Here is a 23,802-nt window from a genome sequence, read left to right as displayed (position 1 = left end):
GTGAACGAAGAGTAGCATAGATATTTAATATGGGTAACAACATGATAAAAATATTTTAATTAATTATGTTTTGGATTTAAGTGTTTTTTATTCGATGGGGAAAGCGGACAATATTTGAAGTATTTATTTAAAAGCGGTAAAAAACCCAACATGATTTGAGTTCTTAATAAGCTAACAACAATAAAAAGTCAGTGAATTTACAATAGTCAAACATTGAATAAAGTAACCAATAATTTTATTAAAAACAAAATTTTTAATAATAACATTGTAGCACGGGGTTTCCGTGACTTATCTATAAATAGAACGTTTGATTCGTCGGTTGTAAACTTCCATTGAGACAGGCTATTCACAATTGCGTGAGTGTAATGACAATGAATGCAGATGTTTAAAAAAACAACAACATCAAAAACAGAATAACAAACACAAAACGAAAAGTAAAGAATTAAGTTAAGATTGGAATAGTAAGTATTAACAGGTATGTAAAATAAATCAGTCAATCTGATTGTTATCAATTGTAAATTGTTTCATGACAAATTTAACATATAAGCTAAGGTTTGTTAGGGTCTGGCTATCATTTGTGTTAAGCAGTTCCTTAAAGTTTAGTATATTTGGTCTAGTGCAGAATCTCTCTGGTATTAGCTGTCTATCTTTAGTTCTGAAAAAAGACATGTTAACAGATAATGCATCTCATCGCCAATGTCCCCCAAGTTACATTTCTGGCACTGTCTTTGCTCATGCGGTTTTAAAGACTGATTCCAACGACTCGTAACCACTGGAAACGATGGTTAGCAGTTCGGAAATGCAAAAGAGATAACTTAATGGGTGGGGGAGAATACTTTAATAGTACTCTACATTAAAACAGTTTTTAAACATACCATAGAGTTATCTTTTTGCGAGTTTTCTAGTTGTGAGAACCATTCTTGTTTATATTGGCCGATTTATGTTTGTTTATTTACCAATTTGTTAATACATTTAGCTTGGATATTATTTTCATTTAACCACAAAATAGAATTACCTGTTGAATTAAGTATACTTTTAACAAAGTTAATCAATTTAAAGTTTTGGTAAGATTGTATCATATACTTGTAACATATCTATGAAATCTTTGATTCTTTGGACTGATTTAATGTTTATTTCAATGGAATAGCGCTCAAGTTCAGCATATAACATGTAATCTTGCGTAAACAATTGGAATGAACTTGTTCTATGATATTTCAATTTTCAAACCCCCATATTTCACTTCCGTATGTAAGAATGGGAAGCACTGTATGGTCGAATAACTTTATTTGTAAGTTTAAGAGGTCAAGGTTTTTTATTCTCATATATAAAACATTCATGGCTTTGTTTGCCTGTGAAAAGTTTTTCCTACAAGCAAGAAAGGAACAAGAGCTAGAGAAAATAACACCTAGATACTCATATTCCATTTTACATTTTCGATTAATTGATCATTTATATTGGAAGTGTATGACTTGGGTTTATTTGTCCCGCAGACAACAACCTCAGTTTTTTGAAAGTTTATATTTGATTCACATATCTCAAAATATTTGTGAAAATTTTTGAGACAAGACTGAAATGATGCCTGATTTTCATCTATTATGGCCGTGTTTAAGTAATGCCAGTACTCTTCCGGTTGATTGGAGCTAAGCGCACGCAATTTACGTTTATTACTGTACCTGTGTTAACATATAAAGGTTTTCATGGTTTGTTTATGGTATTTACTAACAGATTGTAACATATCATGCTATTTTTATTTAACTGGTGTTCCTAAACAGTTGTAATTATCATTTATTTGTCATTTACTAGTACACTGGTGTATAATTATGTAGCTAATTTAGATCAACTTGAAAACGAAACAATGAGCAAAGTGTCATTTTAACAAATACAAAAAATGATAGTTATATGTAAGAGAAAAATATTATCATAAGTTTAGCAAAAGCATTACATGACTACTTATATAAGTGCATGAAATATTATGACACTAAATACACGATGCTCTTTTCATTCGTTTAGATAAGTACTTAAAATTTAACCATGCAAAAAGTCCTAAAAATATAATCTCAACGGGTTTCTTTCCTTTCAGCAGTGATTTCTAAACTGTGTCTATCCGCTGTATTTACATTTTTTTTCGCATTAATTAATTAAAACAGCATGTCCCGAGATTGGTGCTAATTTTCATGGTAAATATATTCCTGTTAAGTCACTTACGTCACTATCTTCTCTTGTTGATTAATTTTGTGCTAAATTGTTACCAGTTATGCTTGTATTTAGATATTCATTTGTTGCCACGTCTTGTGTTTCTGCTTCACTCTCATCTGCCGTGTGAGTTTCACTCCCGATATCCAAATGTCCATTTATTCCTCTACCCATTGCGGCATCAATATCAACCTCTGTTTCTTGGAAGTGTGTTTCATCATAAATAGCTTCAGGGTTGCTATAGGTTTGCAAGTCTTCGTACTGATTTACTATTTCTATCTCGCCGTTCAAGTGATTCCTAAGATTGATATCAACAACATTATTTCCATCTCATCAAATAAGCTCTTAAGTCACGTTACACGTAAGGATCTGACAAACACCTATAGGAGAACACATTCCCGTGACCTTTCAATCAGTCAATCAAAGCTGACCCTTTACGTTCTTGAAAGTGTATCAGTTTCATAAAGACTTGGGAATTAAATAAAATTTTAGAAACAAAAATAAAATTGCAAGCCATTTTAATTCACCATAGAAAACAAGAGAAATACTTTTTGATGTTGTTTTCGTTTTCATTTTTATCGCTCTCTTTTTTTTATAAATTTATCAACGTTTTTATTGATATAGTATATTAATGATTCTTCAATATTTCTTCTTTATTGCTGACTTTAAATGTAATTTAAAATAATAGGAAACAATTGTGCAAAACTAGTAGTAAAGTAACGCTGTTATCTGAAAGAAATTGAAGCTCCAACATTCTCAGATTCAGTGTATCCTTTTCATTTATTTTATTAACACACTACACTATATTGTTACATAAAACAATATATAACGGAATATAATTTTTGTGTGCACATATTTGCTAGTACGTTTTATGATGACTTCAACTAAATAAAAACAAAAATGTTTTAGAAACTTTTAAACAAAGAAACCTTACAGTGTATGCATAGTATTGTTGCTTTTTTTTTCAATTTATATTCAAACATATAAAGGTTGTAGTGAAGTACATGTATTTGATTTATACAGGTTGAAATTCATGGAAAAAATCATTGCTTTAAAATTATCAAATTTTGACAAAGCAAGGTTTTATCACTTACCTTTCGGTGATTTGATTTCTCATTTTAATTTTATAAAAACATATTGCACAAATGGTTAAAATTAGAGCAGCGACGGCGAGGCCTGATATGAGTTCGACTGTAGGAAAGTGTTTGTCTTCAGCTGAATATAAAAATGAAAAACAATCACAAATATAAATATTTAGTAAAGGCATCGATGTTATCTATTATCACATTTTAGTTTATAACAAAAAAGTGGAACCGTTTCGATTATGAACTGAATATGGTAAATAAGTTTATATCTATCATTATCATTAATCTGTTTCTGCTAAATATCATATTGTATTTAATTTCGTTGAACAAAGTCATTCTGTATTGATTGACAAACAAAATGCATGTATCGTTTAAGAAAATCCAAGTTGTTAAGTTCAATTACTACTTTTGTATTTATTAAAATGCAAAATTGTTTTGAGACCGATAGTACTTGATATTTTGCTTATTTGAACATTGAAAACAGAGAAACGGAAAAATTACCTGGTAATGAAATGTTTATCATTAAGAATGAGCAGACTATATTTCGCCTGTCACTTCCACAAAAGCGCACTTCATAAGATCCATTCAATGCAGTAGTTTCTAATTCGGTGTACTTGAATGTTATCTTTGCAGGGTTATCTGTAATGAAATATTTTCTGTAAGTGGCACCATGGTGCGTTCATAAAGTTTTATAAGATTTATAACGTTTTCTTTGATTCGTGCTTGATTTCCAGTCTCTCATTAGACGACTCTACTTGTTTGCATATAATTTAGGCTTGATCTCATACATAAGTGATCTGGTCGGCTTGAAGTTCTCATTATCAAAATTATCAATACTTGTACGTCCATTATGCTCTGCTTTGGTAACATATGTTAAAACCATGATGTTAGTATAAGTTTAGACAAAGGTTTACTTTGTTTACGAACGGTAAACATAACTCTAACGTTTTCAGCAATATTCCATCAATTATATCGATGTCCATTTTTACTTTAAAACATACATTTGCATTCAATTGTGTTATGTTTAAGTTTAACAACACAATAACATGTATTTAAAGGAGAGTACCGCTTTAAAAATTATTTATATAAACTTTGTTTTGTATTGCATTACAATTGTTTTGGATACAATCTTACTGTTAAAATTCCCATGTGTGTCATATGCAAAAATTGAAGGTTCTTCCGGAGTAACAGTGAAGTTATAGTCTAAATCTTCATTTTCAGCATCAGAGTAATATATTGCAAACACGATGTCAAAATATTCTATTTCGTCAGTGCCGATTGTTTTTGAGGCTGTAAAACAAAGGTAACATACTGTATTTCAAATTAAAGACTTGTTAAAGAAAGTTTAGGATCAGATGTAAAAAGACATTTCGGAAATTTGATCAATGAATAAGTTGGGTATTTTTTAAGAAAAAAGGACATCTTTATTGTTATTGACATCTAACATTTGAATTTATCAAACGTTTAACAAGTAAGTTATTTAACTAATACAACTCCGTTGCTTGTTACTTTGTTTTCTTTTTTCATTTTCAAGGTAAAAAAGTGGTACTTGGTGTATTGGTGAATATCGGTGGCTCATTTGCCGTTATGTTTAAAGTAAACGTCCCCACATCACTTGAACCATATGCGTCACTACAACGAATGGTTATTGAGTAATGACTTGCTGTGGCATAATTCATACAGCCTGAGTCTTTTTGGCAAATAAAGTTATCCTTCAGGTAACCGCAACCTGGCATTTGACAGCTTTTCTTGTAAATGAACCATGCTAAAGAAAGAAAGAATTATATCTGATCAATATTAACGCCTTTCCATACAGTATGTTTTGTATTTTAACATTTAGTGACAAAAACAATAAAATGTACGGCGTTATAGTGTTGGTATGGTTACTGCTATTTCCGGCTATTTTTGTCTGATTCTATTCAATTTTTAGGAATAGTTCCGTGATATGCTAATCTTAGTATGTGCAAAATATAACGTCTTAGAAACAAAAAATATAGGAGATATGACAAAATTTTCAGAACTTCCCGAACAACCCTCGTATATGCCTCTTTAAGCTAATGAATGAATATAGGAAAATGCCATTTATAATTCTTACAGTCTTTCCTATAGCCTTCGTTGTGATACAGTTCCAATAGCGATTCGTCGTTGTTGTCTACAACACTGCATGTAACATTGTCCTGTTCAGGCTTATTTTGGTCTTCTAGAATGATTTTATGCATTTTGAGTCTGGAATCTTGATCCTCATTCACAATAAAAGACGTCGGTAAACTTAAAATTCGGAGAGGCTGTTATAAAACATATAGATAATTTATACATGTTTTAAATAAGATTCAATAACATGTCATATTTACTTTAGCCAATGCTTGTTTCAAATCATAATTATCGAAATCGCTACATACAGAGGCTTTTTGAAACTTTAAAATGTTGCATGAATGTTTGAATGATACCAGAACTTTTATGTAAATTATATTGATTATGTTTATTTTTATCAGAACTATTTTACCGCTTCCATTTTTAATAGTGATGCAAGTAATTTTGTATTTAACGCTTAACACGCCACATTTAATAAATGAACTTGTCCATTTTCAATCTGAAAATCGGTAGAAAATTTTAAAATATGTATTGACCAAGTAGAGGTTGCGCAGGCTTATCATGCTTTGCAATGGTCAAGTGGGTAGATTCAGTCGCCGCCAGCAGGCAAAGGGCTAAAATGTTCCATTTAATTACAAGAATGTTGTCTTAATAGACAAAAAAGGTACAAAGCCTAGATAATGGCCGAGAAAAATCTTTTTGGTGTTTTGACAAATACATAATTATATACTGTAGAGTATTCGTGGAAATCATTGCTGTCACCTTCGAGCAACAACAATAACAACATCGGACACAGTGCATAATTTAATAGTCGGTAATTAAAGTTGATTAAAGAACACACAAAGCGTATTTAAATACACGACTGGTGGAAATGTTTCACAAGTCGAACGGTCAGCGGGTGGGTCTGCGCCAATTAATCTGGCTTCGAATAATAGGTGTGAAATTCTTTCATAATTGTGTAATGGGGACTGAAATTTTACTTTGTAAAATAAAGAGGTATTCGGATAATGCATTTCGAATAATACGTTCGTATTTGAATTGATTTACATATACAGTCCGACCCCGGTTATTCGACAACCCTTTATTCGAATACCCGGCATTATCCAAAGTAGATCGGCGGTCCCGTTTTTATCTCTATATAAAACAATATAAATACGAGCGTATTATTCGAAATGCATTATCCGAATACCTCCTATTTTTCGAAGTAAAATTTCGGTCCCGACTATACAATTATGAAAGAATTTCACACCTATTATTCGAAGCCAGCCTAAGTATTATTCGAAGCCAGACTAATTGGCGCAGATCCACTCGCTGACCAGTCGACTTGTGAAAAATATCCACAGACATGCGTGTAATTAGACAATCATGATAATAACTCTTTGTGTGTTCTTTAATCAACTTTAACCGAAAATGAAAAGCTATGCACCGTGTCCGATTTTGTTGAAGATGTCAGCAATAATTTTTATACAATCCGAATATGTGAATTTGTCAAAACATGCAAAACATTTTTTTCATTAATTGCAACGCTACATGAGAGCCTTAAATTATCCTAATCGAAAACACCAGAGTTTAGCTGTGAATACTGTAGTGACGACACGGCCATTATCAAGGCTTTGCGCGAAACGAAACGATACATAATGGAAATAAAATGCAAGTATTTATGTCTTCAATGTCAATACAATAATTTTTACGCAGTGTTATAGATTATTTTATTAGTAGCAGAAACATTTTTGAAAGAATTTTTAATCTTACTGTTGAAAATAGGTCCGAAAGTGATCATTTACCAGTTTGTTTAGCACTAGATAACGATACATCTGTTAACAAAGTGTCATTAAGCCGTAATATAAGAAATAATTCTAAATCTGAAAATTTTACATTTTGTATTAACAAGGACAATTGTAATGTGTTTGAATCTCTTTTATTAGAAAAGGCTACAGAAGGAATTTTTGATGTAATAGATAGGCAAATTGATGATAACCTTTCCAATATTGATGATATTATTAATAGTTTTGAAAATGCAATTCTATCATGTAGTGACCCTTTCAAAAAATACAAAAGAAAACCTATGAATAATTTCAATAAACAGTGTTGGTACGACAAAGAATGCAAGGTTTTAAAGGTAAACTGTAATAAATGTTTAAGAAAATTCCGTGAAAGTAGGAGCATTTTTGATCTTGACAATTACCTTGAAAGTAAGAAAAATTATAAAAATACATGTAGATTAAAAAAGAAAAGTTATAATGAGGCTTGTTTAAGAAAACTGGAATCAACTGTTCGAGATTCCAAACTATTTTGGAGAAATCTTAACAGAATGACAAATAGTGTAAAGTGTCATCCAGATATTACATCTGATCAATGGTATGAACATTTCAAACAGGTGTTCAATAGTAATACTGAAACTAGTGTTGATGATGATGTAAATGTACCTGATAACCTTATATTAGATGATATTGATGACAGCTTGTTTAATAGTGACATAACTGATGATGAAATTCTTGAGGCTTTGAAAAAATATAAATCCTAAAAAATCTTCTTCAGGTAATTTGGTAGCAGAACATTTTATTTTTGGTATACACATTTTACTACCTTATATTAGGAAGCTATTTAACCGGCTTTACACATCAGGTGAATTTCCTTCAAATTGGTCAGAAGAAGTTATAGTTCCTCTTTAATAAAAAAGGAAAAATTAACAATCCAGATAATTACAGAGGTATTGCTCTTTTAGATATTTTTAGTAAGCTATATATTAGTATATTAACAACACGTGTAACTTTTTACTCTGAGGCTCTACATAAAATTACTGAAGCCCAATCAGGTTTTCGTAGTGGATATTCGACCATTGATAACGGTTTTGTATTATATTCAATAGTGAGTAAATATTTAGGTATGAAAGGTAAAAAGGTTTATGTAGCCTTTATAGATTTCAAGAAGGCATTTGATTCTGTAAATAGACCAAAGCTTTATAATGCATTGTACCAACATGGTTTTAAAGGTAAATTACTTTTTGCTATACAGAGTATATATAAATCAGTAAAAGCATGTGTCAAAAGTAGTAATAATAATTTAACTGATTGCTTTGAATGCCCTCTAGGTTTAAGACAAGGATGTAAGCTCAGTCCAATTTTGTTTTGCTTATTTTATTAATGATTTGGAGTCTTTTTTGAGACAAAATGCTACTCATGGTGTGCAGTTATCACCTGGAGATATTGAAATTTTTCTTTTAATGTTTGCAGATGATGTAGGTTTGATTTCAGATACCATCGTAGGTTTACAAAATCAACTTAACGGTCTTCAAAAATATTGTTTAGAATGGAAACTTAATGTAAATGTTTGAAAAAAACGAAAAATTGTTGTTTTTAAAAACGGAGGTCACCTATCTAAACGAGAAAAATGGTTTTATAATGATAACCTTATTGAAACAGTAAATGCCTTTACCTATGTGGGTTTTAAATTTCACAAGTAAATTATCATTGTATAAAATGTCTGAAAATTTAGCTATAAAAGCAAAAAAAAGTATTAGTTATCCTTTTAAAAAATATGTATAATCTTTTACCATGTCAGGTAAATCTTATTTCAAAATTTTTGACTCAAAAATATGTCCTGTTTTGTTATATGGGTCAGAATTATGGGGACTTGAAGTTAGGGATTGTATAGAACGTGTTCAAATATATGCATGTAAGAGATTTATGAATATTTCTTTAAAGTCGTGTAATGCAGTTGTAATGGGAGATTGTGGAAGATACCCAATGTATATATATGCAACAAAAAGATGTATTAAATTTTGGATTCGGATTTTATATATGGATGATGAGAGATATGTTAAAAAAAAGTTATTTTATGCTTAAACGATTAGATGAACTAGGTTATAAAAATTGGGGTGACAACTCTACGATTAAATCTCTATAAAAATGGTTTTGGCTATATTTTGGGAACAACAAAAGGTTGAAAATGCAAACTTATTCCTAACCCTTTATGTAAATAGATTAAAAGATCAGTACATGCAAAAATTGGAACAGTGAGTGTTTAGAAAACAGAAAGCTAGTATTCTATAGAAAATTTTAAATGTAATATTAATTTTGAAAAATATCTGGACTGTATAGATATATTGAAATTTAGGAGTAGTCTTGCTGCTTTTAGGTCATCTTCTCATCAATTGATGATAGAGAAAGGAAGACATATTGGTATTCCAAGGGAAATCCGTTTTTGTATACACTGTCCATATGAAATTGAATGTGAATTTCATTTTCTGTTAAAATGTCCTTTATATAATAATCTACGTCAACAATTTATACCAAATAAGTATTGGGAACATCCAAATAATCATAAATTTAACTTATTAATGTCATGCAAAAGTGTAAAGACAATACGAAACTTATCAATGTTTTTATATTATGCATTTAAACTGCGAAATGAATCTTTATCTTAAATGTCTTTATGTCAGTTGCTAAATCTTATTACATAATTACATGTATATGTTTTGTGAAAATTGGCTAAAATGCTGCTCTGACAACATGTCATTGTACTTTATACAACTCTATGTAAATCTGTATATTATGCGATGTTATATTATCCTAACTAGCTGTCATGTCATTATGCTATTGTGTTTATATATATATATATATTTCATGTATACATGTGTATGGGCCGGTGGCCTGAATGCAAATTTGAAATAAACTAAACCTAGAATTGTACGCATCTTTTCTTAAATATTTATTTTTCTCAATTGATTACAGGAAGCAAGTGTGTTGTAAACGGTAGTTTTGCGATGATTGGTCAAAGTGGAGTAGTTTTCGTCTATCACAATATTTCGATTTCAATTATTCGAACCCATCGATTATTCGAAGTAAATATTCAGTCCCAGGCACTTTGAATAAACGGGGTTGGACTGTAGATAAAAACAGGACCTCCGACTTACTTAGGATAATGCCGGGTATTCGAATAAAAGGTTGTCGAATAACCAGGGTCCGACTGTATTTATATCCTTGTCACAAAAAAACGTCTATTATTTATTTCCAAAACAAAATAACTACATAATTTCAAATCATAAAACAACTAGAAATTCATGAAAATCCAAGTTAAATAAAGTTGAAATTTAAATAAAGAAAATGAAATTTAGAACTCATAACAAACAGTAAAATTGTTTTTACGCAGTTGAAATGTAAATATTTAAAAGCACAAAAATGCCAGTTAATTCTACTGTCTGACGTAGGATACATTGAACTGTCATTGAGAAGGGGCATTTATTTACGATAACATTGTTTCACCGCTTGAAGATATACAATATTCCAAGCAATAATATTTGCAGATTCCAATGGTATATAACTTTCAAATGTGGCTCGTGTACTTCTCCCTTTATGCTTTCTAAATGATATACAATTAGCGATGACGCCATGTTACCATAAATCTAAAGTCACGTAATCACCAAGTCTGATACATTTCATAAGTATACGTAATACTATGATTTAACGCACCCATCTTATAGAATAATGATATATAATTCACCTTATACAACCTTTCTTCTAAGTAACACTTTATACTAACAAAACATTTAAATAATTACATTTATCATGATGTTATCTATTGCCAGATTGTTTTCGTAGCAGAAAACGTTATTCTGATGGGCTGAATGTAGAACTGTGATAGCGTTATCTTTTCATTCATTTCCCAAAAGCAATGGGGTGCTTATATTTTGCTATATGACCGAGCAGTAAAAATGTTTTAAAAAATATACCCAATTTGTAAAGTACACGTTCATTGTCATTGTACATGATGCGGTGTAGGAGCAGGTATTATCCATATTGCTTACTCTGACAACTATTGTACGAGTGGTATACGGATATTCCGGCCACACTGTTATATTTCTTGAAGTTGATATGATACCTGGAGAGATAAAATATGTGTGTTTACAAAGGTATAAATGTTTGAAATAATTTATCCATCTTAGAAAAGTTTCCAGCCTCAATTCATTGGCAAACGCAAAATATACATGTACTTTATTCTTTAGTATGATGTGGGTGATAAGTTATACATATGCGTCTATTTAAATACATTTAAAGCTGATCATGTCGAAAATCCGATAAAATTCGAGAAGTTATTCTGAGTGTCATTTCTTTTTTTTACACATTTTAAGAAAATGCAAAGAACAGTCTCTGCGTAAGAAGTATGACATGATAGCACATTAAACATATTTCTGAGAATTTCAAAACAAATTCAAACCTGATTTCGTATCAATTGAAACATCAGCTAGTGTTGAGGACACAATGTCGAAAGACAAATTTCGCCAGGATGTGTGCATTGAAGTGAAATTGTCAAATGGGTCGTCATAAGTGACTGTAAAAAGTGTTTCACCTTTAACATGTTGATCACTAAAGTTACCTGTCTGATCATGACAATTTAGTGTCTGGAAACATCCCACTGTTATAAGATCAAAGGCATGCCATTAATGAAAAATATGTTTCGAATAAAACATTAATTTAAAAATTAAACGTATACAATTGAATGTGAAGGATAAAAACAATGGTTACTTATATTCTTAGTCGTTTATGATTAATTTTGCAATCAATTGTCTTGCAGGTGCTGCAACAGGCTTTTAACGAACAAAAATGTTGCTGTTTGCGAGCAACACTCTCAAATATAATGTAAATTCATTGGTTTTTAACTGACGTTTTGCAACTTAAAGTTTTTGTATTCATTGTTTTTGATAGTTACCTCTTTTCAAATAAACAGAAATATATTTAAGTGATACCTTTTATCGTGAAGGAAGAACAAACTATATTACGCCTTTCTGTTCCACAGAAAGTAACAGAAAACGTGGCATTGACAGGATCCGATTGAAAACTGGCAATTGTAACATTTGCTGGTGTATCTATAAAATAAAAGTAAAATATACAGCGCTTTGAATTAAACCATTGTCATAACATACGCTTTAAACATGTGTTTAGTCAAAAGCATAAATAGGAAGATGGCTGGAAAGGTGAATAAACTGGTAAATGCAAACAACCCAACTCCAAATGACTTTACAGTAAAATAAGTACCAATCATGTTTATTATTTGTGTTCACATATCATTTAATCAAAAGGTTACAAATGAATTGTGACTTACTGTTATAGTTTCCACGGCTATCAAAAGCAAACAATGATGGTGTAATTGGTGATATGGTGTAGTTATAGTCCAGTGTTTCACTTTCAGCGTCCGTGTAGTAGATAGAAAATATGTTTTCTAAATGCGCTATCGGTATATTGTCAATGTTTATCGTTATCGTTGCTATAAAACAAAATTTATTTCTTTATATATATCGATATTATAAATCAAACATTTCATTAAATGCCGAATTATCAAAAGATAAGATGGATTAATTTGCATTTTACTATTTGATAGACTGTGTTGAAAGGAATGTTAAAACGTGACTGTATACCATATTATAAGTCACACAAAAATGAATGTATAATAGGTTAAATAACATTGCACGTTAACAAAATGAATTTGAAAAACAATAATGGAAACAAATAAGATTTCTTGACATTTGTGGATGGTTAACGATATAATGATTGTTGAAACATATAAGCCCTATACAATCACATAGCAAATTCTTGTTGCATGACATTGACTGGTTCCATATTCTCCATAAACATATTCCAAACATTCTTTTATACGATACATTTAAGACTAAAAACAATCATCTAGTATGTAAAAAGGTAAAAGCTTCGACAGGATAGGAAACAACTCGTTAACAAATTAATTACAATTCATCATCAAAGATTATTTGACATATTTCACGTTGTCTTGTTCACTTATTGCCTTTTTTACAACTAAGCTAGCAAAAACGAGTAGAATTTATTAATAGCAGAATAATCGTTTTGGTGTAAAATGATAATGGTGTTTTCCAAAACAAATGTATAAAAACTTACTTGGAGTATTTGTGAACACGGGTGGTTGATTCTCAGTTACTTTTAAAGTGAACGTTTCCGTGTCGTCTGAACCATACGCATCGCTGCACTTGATCGTCATTGTATACTCGTTGTCAAGGTCATTGTTCAAACAGGCAAATCCTTCGTCACAGAGAAAGTTAGCATTGATGTATCCGCAACCAGTGTTTTGACATCGTTTCTTATATATGAACCAAGCTAAAACAAATATAGCATTTTTCATGAAGACGTCATTGAATTAGACAGTAAGTTCTGTTAAAAAGATAAATCAGTATTGAATGTTTTCTACATCTTGAAACAAGTTGCAAAGTATGTAAATATAGTCACTTTGGCAAATACTTAGTTAACTTAGTTAACTTATGCGTTTCACAAACATTTCCTTTTAAGAATGAATAAGTAAACTAAGATAAAACTATACTTGGCATTGCATTTTATAACTGCATTCTTAACTGTATGGTCGTAAAAGAACTTACAGTTATAACTGAAGTTGCCGTTATGGGTTAATTCAAGAAGGGTTGGTTCTTCATTGTTGACAACAACACACGTGACGTTGTCATGGTCCGGATTGTTGTAATCAAAGGTGATTATACCGTGAACGAGAGTACGTGCATCAGTATCCTCATGAATATTTGTGCTTGAAGGCAGACTTGCAATTCTGATAGGCTAAAAAAGGTTCAGGAATCATTGGAAATATTTATAACATAACAAATTGTACAAACGTATCTCGATTAAATCAAACCGTAACATGAAAGGTAAAGAGTATTGGGTTAATTAGATAACAGAAATAAATTACAAAATATGTTCGATTAATCTGATATTTGAGCTACTTGTTGAAATTCAACAACACAATGTCGTAAACCAAAAGAATATCAAGTTTCTTTAGACAGATATGTTTACAAGTTTAAACTTAAATTGTATCCATGTTACACTTGATATTATCATTATGATATTTTATAGTGTTTTTGTTTTGTTTGGTTCGGTTTTTTTGTGTGTGTTTTGGCAATGTACTCTGGGACATAGTTATGTGAGATACGGAACAAAAGAGTCCAGTGGGGACCTACATATTTGAAACATGATTAGTTTTAGTTGTCACAATAGTCAGATATCGTACCTCACGAAATATGTATAGGACATATGTGTGCCATTACAGCATCAATATCAAAATCTGGAAACAGAGTGATTCCTCGGAAGCATTAATCACAACAAAATTACAAGAGAATTGCAAACTCGGTTTGATTGAGTCTGTACATGAGGGATAATGAATAAGTGCAACATACCTCACACCCCCTAGCACCGGCTTGAGCGATACTCAATTAACAGTAATCAATACATTCGCATATCAACCCACATCAAAATGTATTGGACGGCTGATTTTAGAGATATCGACATACTTAATAAACACAGTCAAATATTCTTTATTGTTGACAATGACATTACCGATAAGTTATCTGATCCACTGACTAAATATTGGAATAAAATAATGGAATAAGTTGTTTAAGAATTTACAAGATTTGAGCAAAAGACAAACATTAACAAATTTGAAAATTGTAAGCACAGATCAGGATTAAACTTCCTACGTTCTTACCCAGTTGGTGAAGGAGAACCGCATGCTTATTGTGCATGTTGCGGTATAGGAACACGAATGTCCAGGATTACTCACTGTAACTACAATGATATGTGTGGAGTAAGGGTAATTCGGCCATACTGTAACATTTCCCATTGTTGAAAGGACACCTTGAGGTATAAAGAAAGCATGATAATGTTACTAAATATAATATAACAGTTATTCGCTAACTTAGTTTCAGGAAGTCAAATTTAAGAAAGAGACATCAAGAGTTTAGAATTGTATGAATATTCGAAAACCATGTAGCGGTTTACATATCATAGGCAAAAGAATCGTTCGTTTTATTCTGTATTTGAAACCTGCTAATTGAGTAAAGACCCGGTAATTTTTGCATAATTTAACATATTATTGGTAATTGATTTGGTCATCTAACCCTAAAAATAATAATGACTTAAAAAACTTGATGTGTTAACTTTGAAGTGTTGCTTCTATTGAAACATTATTGGACTAATATTTGAAATGACATGAATATTGGGTGTTGCTTAATGACCTCAAATGACTTTATATGGAAGTTTTTGAACTGCAGTTTGATTAATTATCTTGTAAATTTAACATGAAAGACAACTGAATAAAATGAGGTGATGACATTCAACATTGATTATCAAAGATGATTTTATTTCCCGATTTCTGTTTGATTGAAACATCCTCTATCTAAATTGATGTGTACATATAGCAAGTACGAAATAAAATACGATTTCTTTTGGTATATTTTAGTGTTGAGCAAAGAGGAACCAGTATGACGGAAATGTTTATGTTTTAAATTTATTTTGTTTACCCGTAGTTAGGTTTAGTGATGCCAAATTAAGTGTAGACGATGTTATAACAAAGTTAAGATTCTGCCATGTTGAACTGATGAACGAGAAATGAGCCGACGGATTGTCGTATGTCATTGTAAACAAGGTACCGCCGGCTTGGAATTGATCACTAAAGCTGGTGGTATCGCTCTGATCTCGACAATTTGGTGTTTGAAAACAACCGTCTGGAAAGAAAAGTCTAGATGAAATAATTAAACTTAATAATGGAAATAAAAGATTAATTTCCTTTCAAAATTCATGAAAATTGTTTATTATAGCTCAACTCTAAAGTAAGATGGCGCTATATTTACAATGGTGTTATTCAAATAAAACATTATTCTACCTTCTGTTAATACATTAACGCGTTCATGATTATCAGTTAAAATTTGTGAAGTTTTAAAGCAAAATGTGATTATGGTCAGAGAATATTTGCATGATTCTAATTTGTAAATTGTGTTTCCAAAAAAAGCAGGCGAGAATAAAATGAAATAAAATAAGTATTAAAGAAGCGGCTCCTAAGAGGAAATATGGCTATTAGTAGAACTGTTGTTCGTCACAGACAAAATATAATGTAGGGTTTACATATTCTTCTTTGAGATGTTCATTACATATCGCTCATACATGCCTCAAACTGGGAAACTGTACCGAATTCAACGTAGCTTAATATCTTTTCATTTTCGTTACTTATTTTATTCACTTCAAAGTTTCTATTCCTACTGTAAGAGATGGCATTACATACCAAAGTTAATTGTCATATTTTCACACGACTGTTGGCGTCGACTGTGTATACATACTCCAATAGTGTACGTATAATCGTATTCTACATCAGGATTTGTTCTCACATATACTTGACCGTTGCCTGAAATAATTATGTAAATCAGTCAGTAAATTAATATATCATTTATTTCTAGTACTGCAGTTCAATTTTTTGCGATATAATACCACGGGCCGAACTCCGTAAAAATAATGTGATATGAAAGTGATTGTTTACAGTGAAAGACAACTTGTTAGGAAAGTTTATTCCTTCCTAGTGTATATAATATGTAAAATGAATAGGTAAAAAGGAAAGGAAAACAATTCCTTAAGTTTTAAAATCTCCTTTGGTTGACAATTTAATAACTCTTACTGGAATGAAGTCATACACATGCAAACGTTTTAATTTAATGCATTAATGAAATGTTAAAAAGTAGCACCTTTATTGGAACTGAGTAACGTACATGCTGAAAACAAAAAAAAGTAATTTGTTTTTCCCAGCCTGCATATCCGTGAATAGACTAGGCTCTTAACGGTTGTTTCTTCAGATTTTTAAATCACTTGAGCATTGAAAATTGTGCTCAAATTCATGCAACACAAATCCTTTACATAAATGCTGCTAATAAAGCGTAGTCACACATTGCAAATAAACAATTAACATACCTGTATTCAGATCAAACATATTTGATGTCCCTAGCAAGTATGAATTAGCAACAGACGAAGACTTGGTGTACTGTACAACTGCTGGACCACTTGATTTAGCTGCAGTCGCTAAAACAGTTCCAACACTCATGATGTTGTCTGCATTTACTGAACCTAATTGGAAGAATATAATTCATTAAACTAATTACATAAATGCTTATTGTAATATAATTATAAGCAAAATTGGTGCATGAAACGACAAATATACCATAATAGTTTATATAAATATCATAAAAATACACAGATATATGAAAGAAATTATTATTGTGTTGCTCGCTCGCTTTCCTTTCCAGATTGGTAAATAATAATACAATTCAGCAGTAAATATCCTTGGATGAGCGTAATAAAAATATCTGTTTCTATCGTCTTTGCGAACATTCCGATCTTATATTTGTACGGGTCTTACAAATCTCACGCTGTAGATGTAACGAATAGCAAATCGTATGAAAAATTTACAATGCAAAAAAAAAATATTTTGATTGTACCGTATTTTATTCCTCTGAAGCAAGTACGATGCCATCGATGGCATATTTCATAACGTAAGGACCAGTGGCATCATATTTTCATCGCGATCGGCGTAGTTTAACTATTACATTAATTTTCTCAGAGATGTTTAAATTATATGTGTTTATATCATTATGTAATGTAATCATGATAGCATATTTTCATGATGATGCATGGAATAAAATGCATATTCTGACAGATGACGCGGAGTACCCATTCTTTTCCACAAATTAGTGCATTATCATTATGTTTTCTCCATACACGTAGATAGTTTATATCAGAATACTCTGTATTCAACAGATGAATGATAGAAACACTATGTCCCGATACATGCATGGGAAAGAAAAATCAAAACTTTGTCAGTCAAAACAAACCTTCAAACGCAAATACGAAGAAAACGTTATTGCCTTTCTTGAACATGACGACAATGGTCGTTCACAACCAGGCAAAGCAGACAAGAAGAAAATCGGAGAAGAAGTAAAGCAGACGCGAGTTCTCATTGCCTACCTAGAAAATCTTCATTCAAAATATCTATCTGGAAATCCTAATACACAGGTATCATTAACTACATTCTCTTGTGGAGATTATGTAGCCGCAGTGTATAACAAGATATGGTATATTGGAAGCGTAATTGATAAAGACGACAGTGATGGCGAGGTTGAAATTTCATTTATGGAGCCCAAGAAATACTTCTTTCAATGGCCCTCAAGTGATGATAACCTATGGGTTAAGAATACAGATGTTTTCTGAAATGTTGAAAAGCCAAAAGCCACTGGAAAGTCTAAGCGCATGTTCAAAATTTCTAAAAGTGACAAAGTTATGAGTGAATCTTGTTTTCATAGCAAACAGTGTTCGTTTTAAATGAGAAAGTTCATTTTGAAATGCTCGAGACTTCCATGGAAGAAGTTTGATGAATAAATATAGTCTTACATGTTTATGTACATGTAGTTGTATTTTAAACGATGCTTAATCTGTCAAAACAATTTATTGAAGTATGTTTGTTTTGTATTTTTGAGGTGTTAATTTCGTTTAATAACATAATAAACAGCATAATACAAAGATATTTTTATTTTGTATGTGTCAATGCATAGAAATCACCTAAGATGTTTGAAATACATGTATTCGATTCTTAGCTTTGAAATGTCCGAGACATTTTTAACATTGGTACAGTTTTAATAGATTACGACTTTTCGATGAATTGTTACGCTATCTATAGTATTACAGAAAGGAATGGACATGTTCTTACATTAAAATCTTTTTTATTGATGTATACATGTATTATAAAAATAACAAGGATAAAAAAAATGGGAAATTATGTGTTGATACTGTTCATTGCATTGAGTATTCTATAAACAAGCTAATATATATATATATATATATAGCCAAATCGGATATGATTTAAGTAAAGTTCCAATAAATTACATTTCAATTTGTCATTCTTTGTTGTATTTTGCTGGTGTAACTATTTATAATGAAATTCCTTTAAGGCGTGTATTTATGAAAAGTTCGATTGGGTCACATAGCCTTTTAATTAAATATGTTAGACCTAGTCATTGTTAAAATCGTGAATTCACGAAGTTGAAATCGTGAATTCATGAAGTAAACCTCGTGAAAACTTTAAGTTGAAATGTCATCACCGGTCTTTCGTAATTTCCCTATCTACTGAAAGCATGAAAAAGAATTGTAGTGTGTTATTTACTGTTTTGTTTAATTTTTTTTATTTTCTACCGATGCCATTTTGCAATATACAACACGTTGATGTTGTATCAAACAAAGTTTACACAACATCTACATATTATAAACTTACTGATAAGCAATTAAAGAGGTTTTCGCAATTTCGCAAATGTAATGTAAATTGCAAACCTACTTTTCTTTTTTTTCCCTCGATTCTTATAGTCGATAAATCGGTATTCCCTTTGAATAGAGCTTTTTTATTATTCATTAAAAAACCTCTGCTGTTGCCCTATTTGAATCATTTAATGGTTTTTAATTGCATCTTTCTAATTATACTTGTTATACTATATTTGTAATGCATAAAACGTTTAACATTTGTATATAATATTCGGGTCAATATTAACAACTTCAAATTAATAAGTAGAAATAAAATAAAGAGAAACATATCAAAGAGTGTGATAGTATTCAAAGGACAGTCATTGTTTTCTATCATACCTGGAAGGCTAATTGTCAATGTCGGTGTTTCTGCTGCAGCACTAACGGTAAGAGTAGATGTTCCAGAGTCATTGTTATCATATGAGGTTGTGTAACACTGTATAGTAATACTGTAAATGGTTGCAGTCATACACCCGTTGCTGGTAGAACACGCTGTACATGATGGACAACTACCACAGCTTGTTGCCGAACATGCTGATTTGTACACTGTGTGCCCTTTTAACAAATTATTAAAAAATAGGATACTAGTAATAAAGTATGTATGTATGTATGTATGTATGTATGTATGTAAAATATGTTTTTCTCTTTTAGCTCAGATAAAATATCAAATAAACACGCTGTGTTAACTAGCGTTCAAATGATTACAACATTGGCAAATGCATTTTTCCCACGACTCGCAAATGCATTTGTACATAATATTAATAAACAAGAATTGCTTGTCCTCCATCTGGGGCGTCCGCGACCGAGTGGTTGACTTCGTTGACTTCAAATCACTTGCCCCTCACCGCTGTGGCTTTGAATCCCGACAGGACTTTGAATTCTCTCATATGGGAAAGCTATCCAGCTAGCTTACAGAACCTCGGTGGTTCTATTGTAAATTGATGAAGTTGAAATCGTGAATTCGTGTAATTGATATGTGAATTCAAGTTGAAATCGTGAATTCATGATGTAGAACTCGTGAATGCCTAACAAATTTGTGCTGATGTTTCTACTAAACGCAGTAGTATTACTGTCTCCCAAAATGTTTTTTAATTTATTATTATTGAATCCATCAAAATTTTATCTTTAAATTAGGTCAATACTAAACGTTTTCGTGTTTGATTTTTAAGATATGTACATAATATGGTATATTAAATATGTATTGTATATCTGTTATTAAACTGCTAAGCTGTAAACAAATAAACTGTTTACCTGACAGGTAGAGAAGTCCTGTTGCTGTATTAGAAGAAACTGTACATGTCTCACATGCTACAGTATGAGAATCTGTTCCAGTCTTAAATCCAAGAATATATGTATTAGAAGAGGGGTAACACGTGGCAGAAATACTCCACAAATACATTGAACCGTCGTCATTTTCATTTAGGTACTGTGTTCCTGGATTGTTAAATGATACCAACTCTGTAAAAGACAATTCTATTATTATTTTATGATTTTCATCACAATATATATGTTATGTCTATATAATGAACATACAGATATTTTACAGTGGTATAATAGCATTGCATTAGTACATTTAAATTGTTATATATCATTGTTTTCGTTAATAGATTACATAGTATGGATGTGTATATACAAAATGACCATACTCATGCTGAGCGTTTCGTAAGCAAATCAGTATGAAAAAATAACCTCTTCTTCAGCTATTTTGACAATTTTTTTGGCAACAGACTAAACAGTCTTACAAGTTATAATGCTGAAAAGGCATCGTATTAATTAGTCATTTTTTTATTTAAAACAAGAAGAACATCCTGATATTAAAGCAAGCTAAATGGCAAGAAAAAAGGACATACCTGTATATTGAAAAAATAATAAATTTATTAACAGTACAATCAACATTTTCCTTTACAGTGTTTAAACGAAAAATGAAAAAAAAAACAGGTATACTAAACGAAACTAAGGTAAGTTCCTCTTTGAGATTCATCTATCATGAAATCTATTTTGGGGAACGGCATGACTAAGTTCGCTTTTTAACTATTTTTTTTTCGACAGCTTTATCTACTAAGTATAGTATTTCTATTCTATTGTATTAACTGAAACAACTGACATTGTGTGACTATTGAAATTATAGAAACTGCGCAAATCCGTTGAAGTGTCCTGGTTTACTTTAGAGTGGGTGTATAAAACAAGGTATGTCGTGTTTGAATGTTCATTCAGTACAAATACTTTAGCTGTTCCTATTTTTAGAAAATACACTATCTATACTCAGTTCTTATAATATTACGGATTCTATGATATCACAGTATTTACATGGTCTGCGCCTGTAAGGAAAACACTGGATTATATGTTTAATTTTCTAAACTGTCACACTAAATTGCATAACATCTGCCAATAAATTTAATTTTGTGAATAATGACTATATTCGTGGTAAGAAAACTATTTTAAAAAATCTTCATATTTGACTACAATTCACCCTTATTGTTTTTACACAGTCAATTAAAATATGTTATAATCCCATATACTTACATATTGTCTGTTCCTATAGTTTGAATGTGATAGCATGTTAGCTGTTAGAAGTTTTTCACTACTTAATTTGAAGATTTTGATCCATTTATACTTCAACTGTAGCATTTTTGGGGATGAAAATAATACCGTAGTAATCTCCTCTGAAATCACCCAAAATGGTAGACAATGTAAATAGTTTAGAAAATAACATTTAAATTGGATCTTTTGAAAGAAATTTTTGACAAACAGTTTTAGACCACTTATTAGGTAGAGGAAAATTTCAGTCATCTTTGATTTTTGAATTTTAATATTTCCGATAAACGTTAAGTATCGTGATATCATAGTACCCCGGGTTATCTGTTCATTAACTTAATTTGCACTCCTCGTGTTGCATTGGTCTGATCATATATTCTATAACTGTGTTGCTTTGCTATAAAACTATCTTGCTACCTTAATTTGAAGAATTAGGGAGTAATAGCTAGTCTTCTCACATTTATTTTAATGAATGATCATATTCCAGGTGAAGTCTAGTATAATTTGAACTTGATTATTTATTATCTCTCTTTTTTTTTACAATCATTATTATTATTATTATTATAAAAAATTGATTATTATTATTATTATTGTTGTTGTTGTTGTTGTTGTTATTTTTATTATTTGTAGGGTTATATAAAACCAGTAGATGTCATATGGCAAATGAAACTACATAAGGATTTATATAGCAGCATGAATCAGAAATGAAAAGTTATGAAAGGATACTTCAGTTAAAATGGACATATTCAAAAACATACAAACCCACTTACCTGGACAAAGTTCGGACGGACGTTATAATGAATGTGTATGACTCGGGTGCTTTTTTGTCAATTTTGCAACCATTTTGCTCACTTGAAAGGTTGCAACCAATTCACGCTCGCGTCCTGTTCCTTATATCCGTTTTCAGGAGATGCAGTCTTAATATTTACCATTTTTTTCCTTCTATTTACATCTATACTCACAAAAGAGTATGTTGAGCTCCGTAAGGCTGCTGTAAAACATTGTCCTATATAATTTAATAGTATACGGGATTTTACTTTTAAAAAGTCTAGGTCTCCAGCAGGGGTTAAACTAAACGAAAAAAGCTGATAAAATAACTTTGTCACGTGGGAGGAAGCCAAAAGTTAACCTTGTTCCAGTACTACCAGTGATCACCCAATCAGACAGATTAAGTTTACATTGTTAAGTTTTTGATGTTATGTTATTATCGGCGATAAATATTAAAGTGCTGTTAAATATGTAATCTGAAAAGCTTTCTTGTGTAGATTCAAACAGAAAATGACACATTATAGTACACATGTAGTCAGCAGCTTTCTTTTTAAAATTATGACAACGTACAGGTTGTATGTGCTTCCTTGTGTGGAATATGGGTGAGGTTTGGCGCGCCTATAAACCGGTTTAAACTCACCAGTGGTGTAACTACCACTGACCATTCCAAGGCGGTACCCCACTGTGTTCCTTCATATGTCTGTATGTTTACTTTTTGTGATGTCTACCTTATTTAATTGTCTTTAACGACCCCCTTCTCCCATTTTTTGACACCCCACTCTTATAGCCCGTGTCTCTTTAATTCCCATATGGACCAAAGAGATGCATAAATTATTTCAGGTGAGTAATAAATAAGTCATGTTGTTATTGATGTATAATCAAGAAAGGAAATAATAGTAAGAAAAAACTACTGAAGCTAGGTGACATGTCATGAAATATTGCGACATAAAAGAAAAGGATTTATGCTTCACGAATTCAATATTTCAACTTCATGAATT

General features: G+C 31.0%; 2 protein-coding genes across 2 annotated transcripts; both read right to left on the bottom strand.

The window, feature by feature from the left end:
* Nucleotides 1-76: 76 nt before the first annotated feature.
* LOC132744742 (uncharacterized) lies at nucleotides 77-15,227 on the bottom strand. Its single transcript, XM_060733522.1, has 13 exons — nucleotides 14,880-15,227; nucleotides 13,768-13,957; nucleotides 13,277-13,492; nucleotides 12,471-12,632; nucleotides 12,115-12,234; nucleotides 11,586-11,783; nucleotides 11,101-11,249; nucleotides 5,374-5,563; nucleotides 4,828-5,043; nucleotides 4,413-4,568; nucleotides 3,780-3,917; nucleotides 3,288-3,408; nucleotides 77-2,491 (listed from the first exon to the last, which is right to left on the bottom strand). The coding sequence occupies exons 1-13, from the start codon at nucleotides 15,012-15,014 to the stop codon at nucleotides 2,227-2,229; spliced, it is 2,256 nt and encodes a 751-aa protein (XP_060589505.1). The 5' UTR covers nucleotides 15,015-15,227; the 3' UTR covers nucleotides 77-2,226.
* A 440-nt stretch (nucleotides 15,228-15,667) lies between these two features.
* Nucleotides 15,668-23,500, bottom strand: LOC132744741 (uncharacterized). Its single transcript, XM_060733521.1, has 6 exons — nucleotides 23,467-23,500; nucleotides 20,753-20,959; nucleotides 19,841-20,056; nucleotides 17,129-17,281; nucleotides 16,452-16,571; nucleotides 15,668-15,897 (listed from the first exon to the last, which is right to left on the bottom strand). Exons 1-6 carry the CDS (start codon nucleotides 23,498-23,500, stop codon nucleotides 15,668-15,670), a joined length of 960 nt encoding a protein of 319 aa, XP_060589504.1.
* Nucleotides 23,501-23,802: the final 302 nt, after the last annotated feature.

The sequence above is a fragment of the Ruditapes philippinarum genome, unplaced genomic scaffold, assembly GCF_026571515.1.
Source record: "Ruditapes philippinarum isolate M1 unplaced genomic scaffold, ASM2657151v2 ctg8836_1_1_1_1, whole genome shotgun sequence".
In the NCBI taxonomy this organism is placed as follows: Eukaryota; Metazoa; Mollusca; class Bivalvia; order Venerida; family Veneridae; genus Ruditapes; species Ruditapes philippinarum.
This window is presented reverse-complemented; position numbering and strand designations above follow the sequence as displayed.